The 24,502-nt window shown below is 50.3% G+C and overlaps 1 protein-coding gene across 4 annotated transcripts in view; it reads left to right on the top strand.

Annotated features, from left to right (window-relative positions):
• LOC122495859 (maestro heat-like repeat family member 5) overlaps positions 1–24,502 on the top strand; it is a 65,797-nt gene that overhangs the window by 4,311 nt on the left and 36,984 nt on the right. For all 4 annotated transcript variants that reach the window (XM_043601891.1, XM_043601893.1, XM_043601894.1 and 1 more), the window contains exons 2-6: positions 6,465–6,646; positions 7,860–8,005; positions 9,764–9,892; positions 14,330–14,489; positions 15,718–15,770. In XM_043601891.1, coding sequence (XP_043457826.1) covers positions 6,465–6,646; positions 7,860–8,005; positions 9,764–9,892; positions 14,330–14,489; positions 15,718–15,770 — 670 coding nt within the window. The remainder of the gene's footprint in view (positions 1–6,464; positions 6,647–7,859; positions 8,006–9,763; positions 9,893–14,329; positions 14,490–15,717; positions 15,771–24,502) is intronic.

Here is a 24,502-nt window from a genome sequence, read left to right as displayed (position 1 = left end):
TGACTATTTAGATAAATTTAGACAGAATTGCATCTTCACGGTATTGAGTCTGCTTTTGGGGGTTGTTTTTAATGTTTTTATTTATTTTTGAGACAGAGAGAGACAGAGCATGAGCAGGGGAGGGGCAGAGAGAGGGGGAGACACAGAATCTGGAGCGGGCTCCAGGCTCTGAGCTGTCAGCACAGAGCCCGACGCGGGGCTCAAACCCATGAACCGCGCGATCATGACCTGAGCCAAAGTCAGTCGCTGGACTGACTGAGCCACCCAGGCGCACCCCCCCCCCCATTGAGTCTTCTGATCCATGAAGATGGTGTATCTCTCCACTTATTAAAGTCTTCTTGATTTCTTTTATTGCTATTTTATATTTTACAGCCCACAAACCTTGCAATTATTTGTTACCTAAATATCTCATGTCTTTAATGCTACTATATATGGTAACTTTTTTTTAACTTTATTTATTTACTTAGAGAGAGAGAGATAATGAGAATGAGTGGGGGAGGGACAGAAAGAGAGAGTGAGAGAGAGAATTCCAAGTAGGCTCCACCCTGCCAGGGAAGAGCCCTATGAGGGGCTCGATCCCATGAACTGTGAGACCCTGACTTGAGCCAAGATCAAGAGTCAGACACTTAGCCAACTGAGCTACCTATGCAGCACCTTTTTAATTTCAATTCCCAACTGCTTATTGCTAGTTTAGAGAAATATGGCTGATTTTTGTACACTGACTTTATTTTTGCAAATTTCCTAAAGTCCCGGATCAGTTTTGATAGTTTTTTTATAGAGTCTTTGGAATTTTCTAATTAGGTGATAACATCCTCTATATGTAGAGATCATTTGTTTCTTCCTCTGCAGTCTGTACACTCTTCATTTCTTTTCTTACCTGTTTGTATGGACTAAGCCCTCAGTACCCTGTCAAATAGAAGTAGTAAGAACAGACACGCTTTCCTCATTCCCAATTATGTGGGGAAAACATTCAGTCTTTCACCATTAAGTATGACATTAACTATAGGATTCGTGTAGATATTCTTTATTGGGTTGAGGAAGTTCCTTTAATTCCTATTTTTATTGGGAATGGATGTTGAATTTTCTCAAACGCTTCCTCTGCTTCTGTTGAGATGATAAGATGGTTTTCTCCTTTCATCTACCAATATTGGGAGTTACATTGATTTTCAAATGTTCAACAAGCTTTGCATGCCCAGGATAAGGCCCACTTGGTCATGGTAGACGAATGAGCGTGTCCATATATTTTGGATTCTTACGTGAAGAAAGTTTGCAGGGCCTTTATTCGGTTTGGGTATCGGGATATTAAGGCTCACCTCACTGAATGAGTTAAGAAGTAGTCTCTCATCTTTAATTTTCTGAAAGAGTTTTATAGTATTGGTATCATTTCTTCCCTAAATGCTTGGTAGAGTTTAAGAGTAAAGCCATCGGGCCTAAAGTTTTCCTTGTGGGAAAACGTTCAACTACAAATTCAATGTTTATAATAGATGGGCTATTTTGGTTATTTAGTTCTTTTTGATTGAGCTTTGGCATTTAGTCCTTTTATGATGAAGGAATTCATCCATTTCATCTGGGTTGTCAAATTTATTGGCATGAAGTTGTTCATAATATTCCCTCATTGTCCTTTTAATGTCTGTAGGATCTTTAATGGTATATCTGTTCTTAATCTTGATATTAATAATTTGTGTCTTCTTTCTTTTTGCCCTAATAAAGCCTGCTGGAGGTTTATCAAATGTATTCACTCCTCTTTTCCAAGAGCCAGCTTTTGGTTTTACTGATTTTCTCTATTGCTTTTCTGTTTTCTACTTCATTGATTTCTGCTCTTTTATTATTTTCTTTCTTTGGGTTTAATCTTCCCTTTTTTTCCCTAGTTTTTTAGGTGGAAACTTAGGTCACTGATTTCAGACCCCTATTCTTCTCTAATACTATTAATTTTCATGATGTAAATTTCCCTCAAAGTACTGCTTTAGCTGCACCCCATGCATTTTTATATGTTGTGTTTTCACTTTCATTCAGTTCAAAGTAGTTTTTACTTTGTTTCAGTTTCTTCTTGACCTAAGCAGTATTTACAATTGTTACTTGGTTTCAAAATACTTGGGAATTTCCCATACATCTTTCTGCTATTGATTTCTAATTTAATTTTATTGTGGCCAAAGAGTATGCTTTGTTTGATCTGAATGCTCCTAAACTTATTGAGAGTATTTTATGGCCCAGAATATGATCTATCTTGGTAGGTGTTCCACATGCACTCGAAAAGAATACTTGTTCTTCTGCTTTTAGATGGAGAGTTTTGTAAATGCCAATTAGATCACATTAGCTAAGAGTATTGTCCAACTCTTTTATATCTTTAATGATTTTCTGTCTTCTTGCTCTATCAATTATTGACAGAGGGGTGGTGAAATCTTCAACTATGATTCTACTATCCTTCAACTATTTCTCCTTTCAGTTCTCTTTTGCTTTATGTATTTTGATGTTCTGTTATTAGGTGCATGAACAATTAAAATTGCCAAGTCTTCTTGATGAACAATCCCTTTGTCATTATGAACTGATTCTTTTATTTTCTTTTTTTTTATTTGAGAGAGGGAGAGAGAGAGAGTGAGAGTGAGAGCGAGAGCTCATGTGCATGAGCAGGGTAGGGGCAGAGGGAGAGAGAGAATGTCAAGCAAGTTCCAAGCTCAGCATCCAGCCCAATGTAGGGCTGGATCCCATGACCTTAGAATCATGACCTGAGCTAAAATCAAGAGTCGGATGCTTAACCAACAGAGCCAGCCAGGTGTCCCTGAGGTGATTCTCTTTATCCATGGCTATATTATTATATACTTTAAAATATACTGTGTCTGATATTAATATAGCCACTCCAGTTTTATTCAGATTATTATTAGTGTGATTTCTCTTTTTCCATCCTTTATTTTTCATTGATTTGTGTCTATTATATTTCAAGTGTATTTCTTATAGGCAGCATATACTTGGGTCTTGATTTTTTTATTCAACTTGACAGTCTCCGCTATTTGATTTAGATATTTAAACCATTTGCATTTAATGTGATTATTTTTTTTAATTTTTTTAATGTTTATTTATTTTTGAGACAGAGAGAGACAGAGCATGAACGGGGGAGGGGCAGAGAGAGAGGGAGACACAAAATCGGAAGCAGGCTCCAGGCTCTGAGCCATCAGCCCAGAGCCCGACGCAGGGCTCGAACTCATGGACCGCGAGATCGTGACCTGAGCTGAAGTCGGATGCTTAACCGACTGAGCCACCCAGGCGCCCCTAATGTGATTATTGATATGATTTCATTTTAATCTACTGTCTCGCAATTTGTTTTTGCTTTGTTTCTTCTCTTCTTTGCTCTATTTTTCCTCTTCTGCCTTCATTTGCATTAACTATTTTTTATGATTCCATTCTATGTCTTTTGTTGGCTTATTACTACATATATTTTGGTTTACTCTCTCTTTGATTTTTTAGTGATTGCTTTCGTGCTTATAGTTTACAATTTTACAATATCTCAGTCTACCTTTAAGTGACAATGTGCCACGCAGCGTATAAGAATCTTACAACATTTTATTTCCATTTCCCTCTCCTGGCCTTTATGGTATTGTTGACATATATTTTACTTCTACATTTGTTATAGGCCCCACAAGGCGTTATTATTTTTACTTTGAACTTGAACAATAAGAAAGAATATTTTATACTCACTTACATATTTACCCTTTCCACTTTTTTTTGGTCCATATTTCCATCTGGTATTATTTTCCTTCTGTCTGAAAGACATCCTCAAACATTTCTTATGGCACAGGTCTGCTAGTTATAAATTCTTTCAGTTTTAGTGCATATGATAAAGGCTTGGTTTTACCATCCGTTGTTAAAATGTTTTTCTCTGACTAGCTTGCCAGGTTTGTTTCTCCTAGTGCTTTGAAATGTTGTTCCATGTCTCCTGGCTTGCGTTGTTTCTGACTAGAACCACACTCTTGCTCGTATCTTTGTACCTTTGCATATAATGCATCCTTTTTATCTGGCTTTCTTTCTTAAGATTTTCTCTTAGCATTGGTTTTAGGCAATTATATTTCAATGCCATTTGGTATGGTTTTCTTTATGTTTGTTTCAGTTGAGGTTCGTTGTGTTTTCTGGATCTGTGGGATTTTTAGTTTTTATTAATTCGGAAACTTCAGATATTATTTCTTCAAATATTGTTTTCTGTCTCCCTTTCTTCTCCTATGAGGATTCACATTACACACACACGCCATGGCTTTTGAGGTTGTTCTACAATTCACTGAAGCTCTGTTCCATTTTTTCCAGTCTTTTTTTCTATTTCTGTTTCATTTTTAGATAGGTGCAGTGTCTTCAAGTTCACTACTCTTTGTTTCTACCGTGTCTAATCTGCTATTAAACTCATCCAGTGTATTCTTAACCTCAAATGTTGTATTCTTCATCTTGCTTATGTTTTCCATATCTCTCCTTAGCATGCTTATGTTTTAATCAACCATGTTGAACATGTGTAATATTGTTACGATAATATTTGATGTCTTTGTCTACTAATTCTATCATTTGTGTCATTTCTGTGTTGCTTTTGGTAAGTTAATTTTTTTTCTCCTACTTAGGGGTCATACTTTCTTGCTGCCATGCATGCCTGGTAGTTTTTTATTCAATGTCAGGCATTGTGAACTTTACCTTGTTGGGTGCTGGATATTTGTGTGCTTTTCAAATGCTCCTGAGTTTTGTTCTATAACACAATTCATTTAAAAACAATTTGGTCTTTTTGAGGCTTGCTTTTAAGCTTTGTTAGGCAGCACCAAAGCATTCTTGTCTAAGGATGATTGTTTTTTTCCTTCATCACCAAGATAATACCACTTGGAGTACCCTGCCCAGTGCCCTATGAATTACGAAGTTTTCCACTGTGGCTGTTAAAAAAAAAAAAAAAGGAATTATTCTCAGCCTGTGTGAGCTCTGAGGAGCGTTTCTTCTGCTCCTGTTGGGTGGCCCTTTTCCCACATGCACTAACCAGCACTCAGAGGCGGACTTGGGGTGGGGGGGAGTCTTCAAACCTCCAGTGCTCACTTTCTCTCACTGTGCAGTTGTCTCCTAGTACTCTTCCCTGCAAACACAAGCCACTTTGGCCTCCCCAAACTTCTACCTCCATTTTCTCCACTTGAGTGGCCCACAGAGCTTCCTGGGCTCCCTCATTCTGCAAATTAGAAACTTCCAGACAGCACGTTGTGACGATTTGGGGGCCGACCCTGCAGATTTTCCACCTCTCTGGGATACTTATCTTGCACTTCTTGTTGCCTAATGTCTGATATTAGTGGGTTTGTATATGTTTTTCCAATTTTTGAGTTGTTCAAGGCAGGAAGGGGAATCTGGTTTCTGTTGCTCTATCTTGAAGGGAAGTACGGGTGTCGTCTTTACCATCTTCAGGACTTTGAGCTTTTTGCTGAGTGCAATGGGGAACCACAAGAGGGTTTTGAGCTACATGATCTGACATACATTTCTCACATAGTAGAATAAATTAATGGGTACATGTTAAGAGATGAACCACCTTCTAATATATCATATAATGTACCCTTTGAATTTGTTGACAGTCTGTTGTCTTGCTCACTGTTACATCCTCAGTGGGTAGAAAGAACATGACTTGCCTGTGGTCGGTATTTGGGAACCAGGAACTGAGAGTGAAGGAGAAATGGGATCCCAGAGCAGGTGGAGCAGAGATCCACTCCTGCCATGAGGGTCCAAGAGGAAGTCGTGAGACAAACAGCTTGGGCACCACCCCCAAAATGAAGGATACCTCCTTTTTTGGCCCCTCTGGCAATGAGCCCAATCTGAGGGAATCCTGTCCCCACATTTGCAAAAGGAGAGAAGGGGAAAAGGAAGGAGGAAGGAACCAGCTTCAAGGGGTCGAAGTCCTTCCTTGCCCATGCCACACGTTTTTTCTCAGTATCTCTGTCATGCAAACATAATTGTTCTCAAGCACCAGGAGACGGGGAGGGGGGGAGGCCTGGAGCACAGATGGTGTTGTAGTCCAGCACACCCATCTTCATGGCTCCTGTTCCCACCTGCCCTGTAGCCCTTGGACCCCCACCAAAGACCCCCTCGGTGATATCTGGGTAGCCAGGACAGTCTTGTGTGTGACCCTGAAAAGACTGGCTCCCCCAAGTCAGTGCAAGAGCTAGAGTTGGGGATGCCATACTCTGAGCCCTCCAGGTCCTGTCAGTCACATCTGTGCCACCAGCACTTGCTGGTAAGTCAGGCCTCTCCAGACCCACAGTAAATGCTGCCTACTTAACAGCATCCCTGAGGCTTTCAGACCCTTTCCCTACTCCCAGGGTTTAGCCAATCCATTGAACAGAAGGTAGACACATGCAAGGATGTTGCCAAGCCTGATCCTGACCAACATGGTTCTCAGTGTCTGCTGGGCTTGCATTCATGAATGCACATGAGGATGCCTACATACATCCTGGACTTCTTTTCCATTTCAGAACGTCCTCCCATGTCTCCAAATCCATGAAGGAGTTGTCTTACCTGAAGGTACCTCAGGACCCTTCCTGCAAAGACAGACAGGGACACCCAACCACCATCATTCTCTGCAAGTCACAGAGCAGCCAGGTTGCCGTGGGGCCCAAGGAGCACAACATGTTCATGGAAGAAACCTACAGTGCGGGTGATCACCAGCCCTGGGACTCCAGCAGGGCAGGAGATGGGGTGGTCAGGTTCCAGCAGACCCTATCATGTTCCTGCACCAAAAATGTTAGGGATGAGGGCCAGAGGGAATCCGCCCACCCGGGGACCTTGGGGATGTCAAGGATCTTGTGGACATAGTGAGACCTTCAGGAGAGAGCTCTACAGACTCTCCTTGGCCTCTTCATGCCTCCTCAAGCTCCATCCTAAGCCCAAAACTTCCCTCCCTCACACCTCACCTTCCATTTTTCTCCCACACCGTTTCACACCTTAGGACCTCAGCTTAGGCCTGATCCTTTCACAAGAATGCTTCTCCCTTCATTCAAAGGGTAACATGACTTCATCATTCTAGGCAAAGTTAAATTGCCACCTCCTCCAAGTGGCCAGTCCTGAATGTCCCTCCATCTTTTTGGGGATGTATTATCCCTGCCCTCTCTGTGTGCCCAGGGCCTTTTATACAACTACAGAACCAGAGTCCACTGATACTGAGTAGGGTTCCCATGGGCTGGGGACTCCTTCAGAACTGAGCTGGGTCCTGACTCCTCTTTGAGCCCACACACACAGTCCTATGACCACACAGAGTGAACAACATTGAATGTTGAATGACAACATGGAAGGTGAGGGAGTTAAGGGATGAATAGATGGAGGAGTGGAGGGGTGGGTGATGGGTGGATGGATAAATTTATGAATGGATTAGTGGGTAGACAGGTGGATAGATGAATTTGTGATCAGATGGGTGATGGATGGATAGATGGATATATTTACTAATGCATGGACTGGTAGGTGAGTGTAAAGATGGACAGACAGGTGGATGAATTGATGGACAAATAGGCATATGCATGAATGTGTGGGTGGATGGACAGATGAATTGATGGACAGGTAGATGATAGATGAATGGATAAGTGGATGGATGAAAAAGTGGTTGAATCAATGAATGGATGGAAATATGCATGGGTGTATAAGGGTGTGAAAACCTGCCTGTCTTCCTGCTTCTTATCCTATCTCAAACTCCAGGAGGACTCTTTGGACAGTCAAGAGGCCCAGGAATTCTCAATATATTCAGTTCTTCAGTCTTCATTTTCAAGTCACTCTTTCCCATTCCCAGCCCTACCACTTCCCTCCCTATGCATCCCAGCTAGCACAGTGTAACCTCCCCACAGTCTATCCACCCTCACACCTTTTTCCATCTCCTTTAGCCATTTGCTTCAAGATGCTCCAGGACCTGAATGGTTCAGACCCTCGCGGCCTGAAGTACATCATTAAGAAGATCAAGAACATGGCTCACGAGGCCCCCAACCTGGTGCTGGAAACTATCCATGACTACTTTATGAACAACCCAGAGGTGGGAGTTGCTTGAGCCATTGGAGGGAATGCATGGAAGCAGAGGGAGGGCTGGACCCCAAGGCAGGTTCAAATCTTGGCTCATTGGTACAGCTGCTTGATTTGGGGCAAGTCAGTCTCCTCATATGTCTAATGGGTTAAGCAGGGAGGGAAGAAGGTGGACCATGTGTTGACCACCCTCAGAATAGTCTCATGATATAGATATTATGACCCCCATAGATGAGGAAACAGGCTTAGGAAAGGAAAGTGATTTGCCTAAAGTCACAGAGAAATTAAGTAGCAGAGATGGATGAATGGATGGATGGATGGATGGGCGGATGGATGGATGGATGGATGGTTGGCTGGATGGATGGTTGGCTGGATGGATGGGTGGATGCATGGATGGTTGGCTGGATGGATGGGTGGATGCATGGATGGTTGGCTGGATGGATGGTTGGCTGGATGGATGGGTGGATGGATGGATTGATGGATGGGTGGATGGGTAGATGGATGGGTGGATGGATGGATGGGTAGGTGGATGGATGGGTGGGTGGGTGGATGGATGGGTGGGCGGATGGATGGGTGGATGGGTGGATGGATGGTTGGATGGATGGATGGATGGTTGGCTGGATGGATGGTTGGATGGATGGGTGGATGGCTGGATGGATGGTTGGCTGGATGGATGGTTGGCTGGATGGATGGGTGGATGGCTGGATGGATGGGTGGATGGATGGGTGGGCGGGTGGATGGGTGGATGGATGGTTGGCTGGATGGATGGTTGGCTGGATGGATGGGGGGGGTGGATGGGTGGATGCGTGGATGGATGGTTGGCTGGATGGATGGTTGGCTGGATGGATGCTTGGCTGGATGGATGGTTGGCTGGCTGTATGGGTGGATGGATGGATGGATGGGTGGGTGGGTGGGTGGGTGGGTGGATGGATGGTTGGCTAGCTGGATGGGTGGATGGATGGATGGATGGATGGATGGATGGATTGATGGATGGGTGGATGGGTAGATGGATGGTTGGATGGATGGATGGTTGGATGGATGGATGGTTGGCTGTATGGGTGGACGGATGGATGGATGGATGGGTTGGTGGGTGGGTGGATGGATGGATGGATGGTTGGCTGGCTGGATGGGTGGATGGATGGATGGATGGTTGGCTGGCTGGGTGGGTGGATGGATGGATGGATGGATGGGTGGGTTTGTGGTTGGCAGATAGATGGATGGATAACTAGGGCGAAGATCTGACTGAGTTTTAACAAATGAGTGAATGAATGAATGAACTGACTTTAGAGGTGGAATGCTTTTAAAATCCCATAGCTGGGGCACCTGGGTGGGGCAGTCGGTTAAGCGTCCGACTTCAGCCAGGTCACGATCTCGCGGTCCGTGAGTTCGAGCCCCGCGTCGGGCTCTGGGCTGATGGCTCAGAGCCTGGAGCCTGTTTCCGATTCTGTGTCTCCCTCTCTCTCTGCCCCTCACCCGTTCATGCTCTGTCTCTCTCTGTCCCAAAAATAAATAAACGTTGTAAAATCCCATAGCTGTTCTTGAGATAGAGACAAACTTTTATTTGTCTGCCTCTGCAGAACCTCGTTTGAGGCCTGCCTATAGTGTGTGTTCACTAAATAGTTATTAGATGAATGGCCAAGTGCATCCACTGTGACCCTCTCCCTCTGGCCTCCTCAGCCCCCTCGGCACCCCCCACACCCAGGCTTTCCCACACTCCTTGTGTGACCGGACCCCACCTGTCCCTGAGCCTCTGCCCACTCTGCCCCCACAGATGTCCTGCCGGCACAAGTTCTGGCTGTTCCAGGTCCTGGAGGCAGCCATCGAAGCCAGCGACTCCCTGGAGGAGGCCTGGGAGAAGACGTTCATGAAGCTGGCCCTGGAGAACATGACTAAGTCCACGGTAAGCCTCCCATGCCAGCAGATAGGCCACTTCTGGGAATGCAAGCTGTTGCCCCCGGCCCCCAAATAATAATGGAGGTGTCCCGCCCTGTGGTTGACCAAGTGATTTCTGTCCATTTTCATTTTCTTAACACCAGTCCCTTCAGAGGGACAAACTCAGGCACCCATTTTACAGTTGAGAAAAGTGAGATTCAGAGAGCTCATGGCCTGAGTCTAAGGGCCCATAAGTGGAAGAACCAAATGTCAGCTGCCCCTTAGCACCCCTTCCCGACAGCCCCCGCCCTGGGGTGGGCTCTGGGACCACCCCTCCACCACCGGTTTCACGATTCCCATGGCTGCCCCCCCCCCCCCACCAACCTCTGGGAGACCTCCTGCAAGGAGGCCTACCCGTACTCCAGGCGTAACACAGCCTCCACGACCACCTCCTGAGTCCTGCCTGGTGGACACTTCCGGGTTTGGTTCTGAACCACGCCTACCCCAGGATGTTGCCCAGGGACCTGGCCCAGGCCTGCCCACCGCCTCGGCTGGCTTCAACTCCAGAGACTTGAGGGCTGGTGGCTCTAGACAGACCAGCCCAGGGTTGCCCACAGTGGACTAGTCAGCAAATTAGTGACTAGTCACCAAGGCCCATCACCACGTTCCAAGCCTCGGCACTCCACGGGGCGGGAAAAGGTATAACTGAACACTCCCACCAGGTATTTATGACCCCCGTTTACGGAAGGAGGGACCGAGGCTCAGGCGGTAATATAAGAGATGCTAAATGGCCGTCTCCATGCTCCCAACAAAGAAGTCTTCCTTCCTGGTGTGGGTAGCAGACAGAGGCAGGGAACAAAGTCCAAAGCCACTGTATTCTCTTCCCAAAAGAATTTTAATTCTAAATTCGGACTCTAAATTCTTTATTAAATTTTTTCAACGTTTATTCATTTTTGAGAGAGAGACAGAGAGAGACAGAGTGCAATCGGGGGAGGGGCAGAGAGCGAGGGAGACACAGAATCCAGGGCAGGCTCCAGGCTCTGAGCTGTCAGCACAGAGCCCCACGCGGGGCTCGAACTCACGAACCGTGAGATCATGACCCGAGCCGAAGCTGGACGCTTAACCCACTGAGCCCAGGGGTCCCTGTGATTTCTTTTTAACCTGAGTCATCGTGTGAAATGTCTCACCTGTATATAGTTTACAAACCAGTAATAATAGAGCGGGGGAGGGCAGCGGTGACCCAGGCTGCTGCGGGCTTTGGGACACACAGGGCTCACCGGTGTCTGGGTGGTGGCCTGACCCAGCCTCCCTGGGGGTGGACAAGAGCGCCTCTGAGGCAGGTCCGCGGCAGGACCCTTCAGCACTTCCTGCTTCTACACACACCGCGGCCCACCGCCAGCTCTCCAGTGCGGGCCAGTGCGGGTCCCCCTGTAGGTGCCAGGACGTGGTCCAGGAGTCACAGAGGAGCACAGGCACATCATCCCCCGGGTCCCGGCCGGCCGAGCGCGTCTGGGCATCCAAAGCCTGGTCTGGGACCCCCGCAGCCCATCCCCACCGGGGACAGTGTCTCCAGTCCCCCAAGCCTTCCTCCTTCCTGGCTTGATCTCTTGCTTTGGGACACACATCCACCGGCAGCTTCTTGAGAAAGTGTGCGTTTGGGAAGTGCAGTGTTGAGACCACGCGTTTCTGGAAATCTCTCCCTTCTGTTTTGCCCCGGACTCTGCATTGGAGACCGTGGACAGAAACATCTGAAATGAAGTCAGCAAGGCCAGGGTGGAGACAGTGGCCACCAGGGAGGTTGGTCTGATGCACGTGCTCACCTGGATCGGCTTGGACTTCAGGCCGCGTTGACCAAAAATGGCCACACCGTGTTGCGTTTTTCCCAGAATGAGGCTGATGCTGCTGAGCTCCGACCTGGCGACCGGCACAGCGACCTATCCTGTGTAGACCAACGTTATTTTTCCTACACCAATCATACTTCTTCCAAAACCCCTGCGGGGTTTGGCCTCGTAAGCTCTTTCTTCCAGCTCCAGGCACATCTCGGTTTCCTCCTGAATCTGTGTCTCCCGGATTGGAATTCCTAAAGGCCCCAAATAAACTGCTGGTTTGCTCTGCCGCTCAGTTCCTTCCTGCTCGACAAGGTCATTATCATGCTGGCAGTGGTGCCCTGTGGTCCCCCCACTGCCTCTGGTGCAACCGTAGAGACTCCAAAGTCATTGCGGACATGAGACCTTTACCCGCACGCAGCCTTCTGCAGAGTCCCCCGTACGTCTGCCCGCCCCGCAGTTCCCCAAGGTGCGCCTGGCTCTGGGTCTCTCCGTGGCCACTGTGTGCTCTGGCCCCGCCCCCCACGGTCTGGCTGGCTGTTTGGGACCTTTGCTTCTGGAAAAGTTCTCACTTATTTCACTGACAGTATCGTCCGTCCCCCGCGTTGCTCTGCCCAAGGCTTCAGGGACGCACAGGTGCGGGGTGCTCAGTCCTCCCTAATACTTTCATCTGGTGTCTCTTCCACCAGCTCTCTGTCCTCCGTTCGGCTCTCTGAGGACGCGCTGTCTTCCAGACCTTCTGCGGAGTCCCCAGCTCTGCCCCGTGCCTTTGACTGTCCCACGATCTTGATTTGGGGCCCAGAATGTTCACTTTCATATCATGCTGTTTTATTGTGGATACAATACCTGCTTTGATCTCTCGGGACATTAAAGAGACAGCTTTGCTGGAAGTTTTCATCTCTCCGTTTGGCCTGTGTTTCCTCCCGGTAACAGTTTTCCGGGTTTCGTCGGGTGTGTGGGGATGGTAATCATCTCCAGCGTGGCTGTCTGCCCGTGGTTAGTGGTGATAGGGATCTCTGAATGCACCGGCGGGTGCCAGGATTTGGGGTCCACTGTAGAGTCAGCAGGGAGCCCACGGCCGCCCACCACCCGTGCCAGAACCTCTGTGGCTTTCGTCCTGGGCTGCCCAGATTTCCCAGAGAACACTCCAGCACCGTGCCCGGCCGGGAGGTGTGAGGCCCAGGGGCAGCGCTGTGGAGGGCCCTGGCCTCCCGTCCCAGACCCGCGCCTGCCCCCTCTGGAGACACACTCCTCTGGGTGTGCAGCGGGCACAGCATCTGGGCACCTGACGCCTTCTTGAATCACTGCACCCTCCCCCGGCACCCTGGTCGCAGAGGTCTGGTACACGTGCCCTGTGGAGTCCCCCCCCACCCGTGGGCAGACCTGGCCAGGTGGCACTGGGCTTGCCCGATGCTGCCTACTGCTCACTGATTACTGTCATTCATTTGCTCTCCAGCTTCCAGAACGTGGCTGCTGTTGAACTTCTTAGAACATCTCCTTGGGCGGGGGGGGGGGGGGGGGGGGGTGCCTGGGTGTCTCAGTTGGTGAAGCGTCCGACTCTAGATTTTGGCTCAAGTCACAAGCTCATAGTTCATGGGCTCGAGCCCCGCTTCGGGCTCTGGGCTGATGGCCTAGAGCCTGCTTGGGATTCTGTGTCTCTGCCCCTCCCCCACTTGACCTCATGCACTCTGTCTCTCTCAAAACAAATAAGTAAACTTTTAAAAAAGCTCCTAAATGTGGCTTAGTTGAGGTGTTTTTTTGAAAGGGCAAAAGCAGTTTCAATCCACCCTCTTAATGAGAAGCCCTCATACCCACACTTTGAGTAAATTATAAACGACAGAATGGTCTCACATGATGATTGAAACAGCATCGCAGGGCACACAGGGAGGGACCCGAGACCTCCCCGCTTTCAGACGCCACCAGACACAGGGCAGACCCCTGGCCCCCACCCGGCGGTGGTCCTGTGACAGCACCTCCCGTCTCACACCGGCAGCTGCGGACAGCACCTGATGGTTCCCACTAAACCTTGGAGAAAAGAGGAACCCAGATTAGAGCAGCATCAAAAGACATACCAAAATTTTGTTGAGAAAAGCCCCAGGTGTGGTGACACAGAGCGGGCTCCCCTGTGCCCGAGGCCACCGCCCCACTAGCCGGGGGTAGGTAGGCAAGACCGCCAGCTGGGCCTCTTCCCGAGCGGCTGACCCCGAGCCCTCAGGCCCGAGAGGCAGAAACCGTGGCTCTGAATTCAGCCCGGATGGGTCATCAAAGGAGATGACATTGTCCGGAGGGGACAGTTGACTGGAGCCTGCAGGACCCATGCCCTACATGGGGGCCTCGGGGCCCGCTCTAAAACGGACTAGATCTGGATGGACAAGGTGGGCGGGAGCGTTGCTCCAGGCTCAGAAGCAGGAAGCACAGCGGGCTTCTGGAATTATCCCAGGACCAGGGGTGCTGAGGGTCCCGGGAAGCTCAGCCCCGGGACAGAAGCTCAGCTGGCATATGCTGGGCCACCTTGGTCTGTTTTCTACCCAAAATGTGGGCTGACCACAGCGGCCCTGCCGACCAAACCAGACCTCATGCATGAAAAGCCAAAGCTTTGTCCAAGCACCCACTCCTCCTTCTTGCCCCCCGCCCTCCAGGAGCTGGAAGAGGTGTACCAGGACGCGGCCGGCAACGTGCTGCTGGCCATCTGTAGGCACTCGTGGCAGGTGGTGGCCCAGCACCTGGAGACCGAGGTCCTGACAGGCGTCTTCCCGCACCGCAGCCTGCTCTACGTGATGGGCATCCTGACCTCTAACGGTATGTCCTGCCCTAGAGGCCTGAGGCACCCCCCAGCCTCGCCTTGGCCACCTTCTGGCCCCAGGCCCCGAGGGTGGCGTCATAGAGAAGGATCCAGAAGGGGGCTCGGCAACACAGTTGACCTGCGGGGCACACGTAGGGCCAGGCATCGGCTGCACAACGTGTCTGTGCCAGAGAAATGGGATGTGGCCCCAGCCCCCCCCCACAGCCCCCTCCCCATGGCCAGCCAGGGCCGCCTCAAGGCCCCCGGGAAAGGAGACCACCAGCCCGCCAGCTGGTCCCCGTTGGCCCGTGGTCCTGCTGTCAGCATTTCTACAATGGCCTGGACAGAAGCAGGACAGGGCAAGGAGGCTCCAGGAGGTGGCCCAGGATGGGCGTGAGGCCAGCACTGCCATAGGGTCCTGGTCCTCTGTCACCACAACAGGCGGGTGCCCCTGCTCACTAGCAGAAGAGGAACCAAGCTCACAGAGGCAGTGTGGTGGGCCTGAAGGCCCCGAACAGCATGGCACAGGCCTGTGATGTCCAGGTCCCAGGGCTTCAACAGCAGCCACTGGCTCTGAGTTGTGGGAAGGGTCGCCCTGGACAGTGGGGTCTCTGAGGACCCTGGGGGAGGCCCTATAGGGAAGGGTCTTGCCAGGAGAGAGTTTAGCATAATGCAAAGCAACCAACTGAGCACCTGCCCTGTGCCAGGCTCCCTGCCCTCAGGAGCTCACAGCCCCCGGAGGGAGGCAAACACCAGCTGTCACTTAGGCACGCTCATCCACTCACAGTGTGAGCAGAGTATGCTGCTGCCCTGAGACCCCCAGGCCACCCCCAAGGCAGCCCTCCCTCCGAGGTTGAGTTTCCAAAGTTCCATAAAAGCTTTCCGTTCTCACAACGCACCCCTCTCCAGGCTTTATTTTCCCACCCTTGAGGGGATTCTGGCACATTCCAAATGGCCACGCCTGGAGGGAACCCTCCATTCACCACTGGTGAGCCGGGGGCCCCAAGAGGCAACACGGCCAACCTGAGGACACAAGGCCAGGGTGGCAGGGCCACAAGTCCAGCCCAGCTCTCCAGACCCTGCACCCAGTTCACCGCCCTCCACGAAGCCAGGACAAGCAGAGGCAGGACAATGTCACCCTGGCTCAGTCCAGTATCTGAGGGATGGGAGAGAAGGAGCCCGAGATCCAGCCCCGGCGTGGACGTCAGATGTGGCCTCCAGCAACGTGGCCCTTCTCTCCCGCAGAGTCAATCTTCCCAAAGGGAGAAAAGGCATGCTGGGAAAAGCAGCTGGCCCAGGTAGGGGGGAGCCCGGCCTCTGGGGCCTTCCGAGGGACGCTGGGGGCAGCAGGGGAGCAGGGCATCTGCTCTCCCTGGGAGGTGGGTGGGGGGTAGGGAGGAACCCCACTGTCACAGATGAGCAAACAGGCTTAGAGGGGACTACAGGATGTAATGCACAGTGCCCGGTACGCGGGCCGCCCTTGTTCAGTGTAGTTAATAGTTTCCGTTAGTGGTAACAGTAGCAGCTAATGATTAATAGAGAAGTAAGACAGAAAATCACTAAGGATAGAGAAGCCTTGAACGACATAATTAACCAAATTGATCTAATTGACATTTCTTTCAAACATAAATAGAACATTCACCAAGATAGCTCGTTCGCTGGGCCCTATATCAAGTTTCAATAAATTTAAAAGGACTGAAATAAAACAGAGTACATTCTCTGACCAGAATGTAAATCAGAGATCAATAGCAAAGATGTATCTGGAAAAAAATCCCAAATATTTGGAAAGGAGACAACACATTTCTAAGGAACCCATGGGTCAGAGAAGAAGTCACGAGAGAAAGTAGAAAAGATTTTGAACGCAATGATCGTAAAACACAACGTGTGAAAATTTGTGGGGTTCAACAGAAAGCAACCTCAGAAGGAAATTCGTGTTTTTAATGCCTATGTAAGAAAAGAAAGGTATAAAATCTATTATCTAAAAAGCTATCGGGGTGCCTGGGTGGCTCAGTAGTTTAGGCGTCCGACTCTTGATTTCGGCTCACATCATGATCTCGCCGTTTGTGAAATCAAGCCCCATCGTAGGGCTCTGCGCTGATGGCGTGGAGCCTGCTTGGGATTCTCTCTCTCCCTCTCTCCCTCTCTGCCCCTCTCCAGCTGTGTGCACTCTCTCTCTCTCAAAATAAGTACACTGAAAAAAATTAATGAATGAAAATGAAAATGAAAACTAAAAAGCTATCCAAAAAAAGGACCAGTGAGATCTAAAGTAAGGAGAAGGAAAGAAATAATAAAATCTAGAGTACAAGTCAAAGAAATTTCTTACAAGGACGCAAAGAAAACCCATTTGTTTGCACAACATCCCCATACATGGACGACCCTGTAGGCGCACCGGCTGCAAGCATAAGAATTACCAGTCTGTCCTTCCGGTAACTGGCCCACTCGGATGATGGCCCAGAGCGGGTGGATTTAGCTTGGGGGAGGCTCCCCCTCCTGAGCAGCTCACCGGCCAGGAACAGCATTTCCAGCTTGACAATGGCCTTTTCTGACCAATGGATACAGAAGCTGTGGTTCATATACACAACGGAATACTACTTGGCCATGAGAAAGAAGGAAATCCTGCCATTTGCAGCAACGTGGATGGACCTGGAAGGCATTATGCTGAGTGAAATAAGTCAGGCAGGGAAAGACAGATACCATAGGTTTTCACTCATTTGTGGAACTTGAGAAACTGAACAGAAGACCATGGGGGAGGGGAAGGGAAAAAAGAAAAAGTGACAGAAAGGGAGGGAGGCAAACCATAAGAGCCTCTGGGATACTGAGGACAAACTGAGGGTTGATGGGGGGGGGGATGGGAAAGTGGGGGCTGGGCAGGGAGGAGGGCACCTGTTGGGATGAGCACTGGGTGTTGTATGTAAGTGATGAATCATGGGAATCTACCCCCAAAACCAACTGTACACACTGCATGTTAGCCAACTTGACAATAAATTATATTTTTCAAAAAAAAAAGAGGGGCGCCTGGGTGGCTCAATCGGTTCAGCGTCTGACTTTGGCTCAGGTCATGATCTCGCGGTCTGTGGGTTCGAGCCCCGCGTCGGGCTCTGTGCTGACGGCTCGGAGCCTGGAGCCTGCTTCGGATTCTGTGTCTCCCTCTCTCTCTGCCTCTCTCTCTCTCTCTCTCTCTCTCTCAGAAATAAAGAAACATTTAAAAAAATTTTTTTAAAGAAAGAAAACATCCCACAACATGGCGGGATGAACAGCGGTCTGCAAATAAGCGTCATGTCCTGGCATTCGATCTGCTCAGGCTTCTACTCACTTGCCCCAGTGAGAGGCTGTGGGCCGTCGGGGCGGCAGGGGCGCCTGAACCAGGCTGTAAGCAACAAGCCGGTGTTCCCCACCACGTTGTGTGTGAGCATCCCCGGGACTTGGTTGTCTCTTTCTGGCACAAACCGGGGAAAGGTTTGAATAGTTCTGTGGGCCTGAGGTGGGTCATTCCTGGGGAGGGCCTGTTTAAGTTCTCTAAAGCCTGCTTGTGTTTACCACCCCCGCCCCCCCAAGGAATGGGTCCAGGGACTGGAATTTTAGTAAGTTCAGAGAGTGGGAAAGCTGATGGAGAAACATTAGGAGCCCGCGGTCTGCGACAGGCAGCCGGGCCTCGACAAACACAAGGCTGTGGCTTCGTCCTGTGCCTACAGGAAATGCTCTGATCAGTTTCATCCTTTCTGGGGACAGCTGGGTTCGGTCAGCACTTGGATCATGACCTAGGTCAGGAGCCGCGTCTAGAGAGCGTTGCGTTTTCTCTCTAGGGGCTTTATGTCCCTCAAGCAAATACATGGAATCCTTCACGAACATCTGGTTGGGAGCTGAGCACGGCAAGGCGTTCTCTCCTCATTGTAGAGGCTCCATTCTCCCGGGCATCTGGGGTGAATCACTCTCCACGGGGCCCTCGGGAGAAATAAGAAGGGGCCTCACGGAACTGTCCAGGTATGTTGTTGACTGACATCAGCTGCCGGGGTCCACAGCGATGCTAGAGAAGCTGAGCCAAATCCACCATTTTGAATAGCGAACCCCTGTGAGTCCGCTGTCCGGGTTTGGAACAACTGGGAAACGGGGAACTGTCTCGTTAGCGGCCCTCAATCCTGGACAAATCACCACTGTGTCCATTAGGTTTCTGGGCGGGCGGGCAAGATCTCCTGTCCCAGGGCTGGGGCGGGACGATCAGCCCCTGGGCGACCAGGGGTCCCTGCCGTCGGTGCGAGGCCTTGTACAGCCTCGGGTTTCATGGGGGTTGAGGCAATTTGGGAAGAAGTGTAGTTATGTCTGTTGGAATCTTTTTTTTTTTTTAACATTTATGTATTTTTTGAGAGACAGAGAAAGAGCAGGAGCAGGGGAGGGGCAGAGAGGGAGGGAGACACAGAACCCGAAGCGGGCTCCAGGCTCCGAGCCGTCAGCACAGAGCCCGACGCGGGGCTCGAACCCACAGACCGCGAGATCATGACCTGAGCCGAAGCTGGATGCCCAGTCGGACGCCTAACCGACTGAGCCACCCAGGTGGCTATTTGGATCTTGACAGACTCTGTCCGTTTTCACTCTCCCAGTGTCAGTCTGAGAGGCGGCCCACAGGCTTGCAGGCACCTCAGTTAAATTAAGGGACTTTTGTTGCAGTTTGTCCTCTTGTATGTCAAGGACAGACTGTAAAGAACATAAAAGGTTCGGGTGGGTCGGGAAATTCCAAGGCGAGGTCTCCAGCGGAGGCAAAATGTGTGAGCTGGCCCTTTGCATTTAGAAAGGAGGTCTCGGTGGACAGGTTGTCAGGGCCTGGGTCACACAACAAAAGAGAGCGTTTTCCAGGGAAAGGCCCCTGGCTGAGACAGAAACTCCCTCTAAACTGGATCAGATGCCCTCACTATGGAAACCTTCCTCCGAGGGATTTGCTGTCCTGGGGGAGTGGGGTTTAAGGAGAGACTGTAGCTCTCGCACATCCCCGAATTTGGCAAGGCTTCCCACTAATTTAATTCTAGGCTCTCTCTTGGCTGCTGGAGGGGGTTGCTGAGATCAGAGAACCCTGCCATCCCCGTCGGCCCTGGGAGGCCCACGGGGGGCCCCGGCTCGGGGGTGGGCACGGGGACCCGAGAGGCGGTGTGGGCGAGTCCCGTGGGGCCTGCGGGGACAGCGGAGACGTCAATCCCTGGAGCAGCGCCTCGGGGTGCCCGGGAGGCCCAGGTGCCGCCCCAGGCCCCTGACCTTGAGGCCACTGCAGCCCTCAGGCCAACAGCTTGGCGGACCTTTGTTTAAGGTAAAGTCCCCAGCTCTGGTCATGAGTTCAGTCAGGCAGGGGGCCTCCCGTCCGATTTTCTGCCTTTTTATCAACGCTCTAATCTGAGGAGATAATCCACCTACAAATGGAAAAGCTGGAACACGCTGGGTGCCCTCAGTTATTGTCTGGAACCCAGGATGCTGCAGGAAGATCCCTTCCAGACAGACTTCAGAGTCTGCCACAGATCGGTCTTTCGTTTGCACGTTTGAATAACAGACCAGTGAGTGCGGCCGGGCGGGCTCTGGGCACCGCTTGGGAGCGGTCGTCACTTCTTTTGTGGCCCATGAGGGGACCATGTCGAAGACTGAGGCTCTGAAATAGCATCCTCGGATGACACCCTCCTGCCTCTGTTTCCGCTTCCGGGCCCCCCGGGCCCACCAGCAGGCACACACGCTGACGCGGACCTGGCAGCCTGGGTCATAGCCCGTGGTAAGGACTGTAAATTCTTCAGAAAGCTTCTGAGGACCCTCTCTGGGCTTAGAGTTTCTTTAACTATTGCCCTTAGTTTGGCCTTTGACCAAAGAGGAAAAGACTCTGAGAGAGACTCCTGGACCTCCAGCAGGTTTATTTCCAAAGGTAACTGTGTCTGCAGGGTCCACAAAGCATGAGGACTCGGGTCAAGGAGGAAGGAGCCAGCAGGAGGGGTCGCGTCAGGCTCCCTGCCTTTTGTTTTGGGCACCTGTCTTTCATTTGTCATCAGCTTTCGGTAATGAACCTTTGAATGGAGCTTTTCCGGAATCGTGAAGCCTTTCGGAAGCTTCTGCATCATAATTAAACTAAGTATTCCATTCTGTTCGTGTCATCTTGGGCAACCTTGTTTCCAAATCCACTTCTGAAATAAACAATCCTAATTTGAACATCCTCCGTAATGGCCATTGGAATTTTAGGTTGTTTTTACTAAGATTTTGCCGTTTTGGGAGATATTTATAGCTCTGGGACCGTAGTTCTTAGACATAAAATAAGCAGGTATGACAGAAGATAGCACACTTGAGTTTTCGGGGCTTAAGGAGCGCTTTTTTTTTTAGCTAAGCCTTTGGGGTTCCTCAGAGCCAAGCAATACCCAAGAGGGATGTGCTGCTAGGTTGGGGACTGTGCACGTTTTACAGCACAGCACATTGTACGGAAATTTTCTTGAGGTTGGCAGGTGACCTAGAGTCAACCTAACCCGTTCTGTGACCAACTTGTCCTAACACCGTGACGGGCGCTCTACCAGTTTTTAAGGATCCGACCAGACCCACCAATTTTTGTGGCTCTTTGGGTCCCAAGTCCCCATTAGCAATAGCCTTTATCTATAAAACAAGACACACAACAGGGCACCTAGGGGGCTCAGTTGGTTAAGCCTCTGACTTCGGTTCAGGCCATGATCTCGTGGTTCGTGAGTTCGAGCCCCGCATCGGGCTCTGTGCTGACAGCTCGGAGCCTGGAGCCTGCTTCGGATTCTGTGTCTCCCTCTCTCTCTGCCCTTCCCCACCTCGCACTCTGTCTGTCCGTCTCTCTCTCTCTCAAAATAAACACTGAAAAAATTTTTAAAAAATAAAAAAGCAAGACACACAGCACGCGCAGATTAACACAACAGCAGATTCCCAACCCGGAGCGGGGGACGAGGGAACGCACTGATCCAGCAGACCCCAAAAGTGAGGTCAGGGGACAGGACTGGGCTTTCGGACGAAAGGGAAGTGTAGCTAGGACGTCAGTGAGACCGGAGCTCGCCGCAGAGGGCAGAGCTCAGGGCCCGTGTGGACTGGCCCACGACCCTCGAGATCCTCTACCCCAAACAGCTGCAGACCGGAGACAGCAGTGCTCTGCGCCAGGCAGAGCAGGACCCCCAGCAAAGACCTAAAGTCCGTAGGTAAGCGTCCACCTGAAGAGCAAGTGAAAGACACCACAGAGGAGAAACAGAACGATAGAAACACGGCGGAGAGGAGCGAACTTCTGACACGTGAGGCAGACACGTGCTGAGAACACCAGATGCACAGAAGTATGAGGTACGCACTGTGCGAATCCCATCCTATGAAACTCCAGAAGAGGCAAAAACAATCTACGGTGATAGAAATCAAAGCAGTTTTGAAGTGATGGAGATTGACTAGGAAGGACAGTGAGCGAGCTCGCCGGGGGGGGGGGGGGGGGGGGGGGGGGGGGGGGGGGGGGGGAGGGGGGGGCGGAATGTGTTCTCGCTCTTGGTGGGCTGACAGGAGCGCAGGTCGGCACCTCTGTCAGAGTTCATTGTGCCGCTCGGGAAAGATCTATGCCTCACGCTGTGAGTTAAGCCCCCCTCGGTAAACATACTGACAACCCAGACTTATCGATGGCCAACAGACACGTGAAAAGATGCTCGACATCACGCATCGTCGGGGAAATACAAATCGAAGCCGCAATGAGATACCGCCTCACACCTGTCAGAATGGCCAGACTCAAAAAAACCAGAAATACCGCATGCTGGCGAGGACGCGGAGCCGAGGGGGTCCTCGCGCACTGTTGGTGGGAATGCAAACTGGCGTGGCCGCTGTGGAAAGCAGCCCGGAGGGTCCTCAAAAAAAAACAAAACTGGAAGTACCAGATGATCCAGTATTTATCCAAAGGAAAAAAGACACTACCCTGAAAATACCTGCACGGCTACATTCGCTGCAGCGTTATTTACAACAGGCAAGATACGAAAGCAGCCCCAGTGCTCATCCACAGAAGAACGGATAAAGAAGGGGTCTCTATATCCAGCGGAGTACTACTCAGCCATGAAAAAGAATGAGGTCCTGCCATCGACAACAACACGGAGGGACCTAGAGAGTATTGTGCTGCGGGAAAGAAGTCAGACAGAGAAAGACGAATACCCTATGATTTCACTCCTATGTGGCATCTAAGAAAACAAACCAAGTGAACAAAGAAACAACCAAACCAGACTCCTAAATGCACACAACTACCAAGAGGCCTGCTGGTGGCCGGAGGAGGGGGGGTGGGGGGCAGGGGGTGGGGAAAATAGCCAAAGGGGATGTAGAGGTGCAAACCCCCAGTTATAAAGTGAGTAAGGCACGGGGATGAGAAGTACAGCTGAGGGAATACAGTCCGTAATATTGTACCAGCGCTGTATGGTGACAGGTGGTGACCACGCAGGCCGTGGCGAGTGCCGTGCGACGCAGGGAAGTGTCGAATCTCTACGCTACACACCTGAAACTTACAGGACATTGTGTGTTAATTAAACTTCAATAAAAAAACCTTTAAGCCTTGGGGCACCTGGGTGGCTCAGTCGGTTGAGTGTCCGCCCAACCTCAGGTCAGGTCATGATCTTGCGTTCGTGAGTTCGAGCCCCGCATCGGGCCCTGTGCTGACAGCTCAGAGCCTGGAGCCTGAATCAGATTCTGTCTCCCTCTCTCTCTGCCCCTCCCCCACTCATTCTCTCTCTCTCTCTCTCTCTCTCTCTCTCAAAAATAAATGGACCTCAAAAAAATTTTTTTATTCTTTAAAACTTGACTAATCTTCAACTTTGGAAACAGGTTTGTTCCCCAAACTCAGATATTCCTTTTTTTTTTTTAAGTAATGTAGTGCCCACCCTATATATTCTACGAACACCCTTAGCAGGGTCTGGGGCAGATGTGGAATCAAATACATTAATATCTCTGCTGCAGACACATACAAAATTCACACTAATTCCCATAAATAGTGTCGCATCGGTTTGGATCAGCTTTTACCACCAAATGAGTTTGCTGCAAAGCCATGAAAAAGTGTTTAATTTTCTGGGGTTTTGAATGTGAATCTCGGATGAGGAGCTGTAGCACTGGCACAGGCAGCACTTGAAGGAAACACGACAATAGGCGCGAACCCAGGGCTTCCGGGTGGCCCGGGGCCCACAGTGATCGGCAGACATCTGTCCTGGGGGCAGGGAGGGTGGGGAGCCAGTAGGTCCCGTTACAAACAGGCCAGACTCGGGGCAAAACCCGGGCAGACGAGAGCGGGGAGCAATGTCCATTTCAGGCCATTTCAGGGCCCCCCGCCCGGCCCCACCCTGCCCTACCCTACGCTACCCAACCCTCCCCAGCATCGCCGGAGAGGGCGCTAAAGGTCCCACCTGCAGGGGGCACTCTCGGCGGGCTTGCATCCAGCCACGCGGCAGAATGGATACCCTTGTGCTCCAACCAAGGCACCTATGAGTGCTCCTCTAGGATAAATTCCTAGAAAGGGAGTCCCTTGGGGAAATGTACACACGTTTTAAATTTTAATTGATGCCTGCCAAAGGCTTCACCAAAAAATAGAGAGAGAGAGAGAGATCCCTCACCTTCCCACCGAAGGACACTTCCTTGCTGACATCCAGCAAGTTTATTTTTTGCCAGTCTCATATCATCTTAATTTCCGTTCCTCAGATATTAGCAAGGCTGAGGTGATAGCCTGTCACGTGTGTGTGCTTTCACTATTTCTAAGCGGACCGTTGCCTTTTTCTTACTAGCTTATGAAGTGCTCGTTATCATCGATATTAACCCTTGGCAAGAGGTTGTAGGAAACAAAAACACAAGCCAGCACAATTTACTGCATCTTTCAACCGAATTTATGGTGGTTTTGCTGAACAAACTTCGGAAAACGTTTACCTTCACATCCATCAGTCGTTTTTTCTATAAAGATCTGGAGGCTTGGGATCATATCTAGAAAGGGTACCCCCGCCCCAAAGGACCTGGGGATCAAAATCTCGGACTTGAACTGTGGGATCTGGGAACACCGAAATAAAGAAATCTT

Source organism: Prionailurus bengalensis, chromosome F2 (genome assembly GCF_016509475.1).
Source record: "Prionailurus bengalensis isolate Pbe53 chromosome F2, Fcat_Pben_1.1_paternal_pri, whole genome shotgun sequence".
NCBI lineage: Eukaryota > Metazoa > Chordata > Mammalia > Carnivora > Felidae > Prionailurus > Prionailurus bengalensis.
Note: the sequence above shows the minus strand (reverse complement) of the source record. Positions and strands in the feature narration are given on the sequence as shown.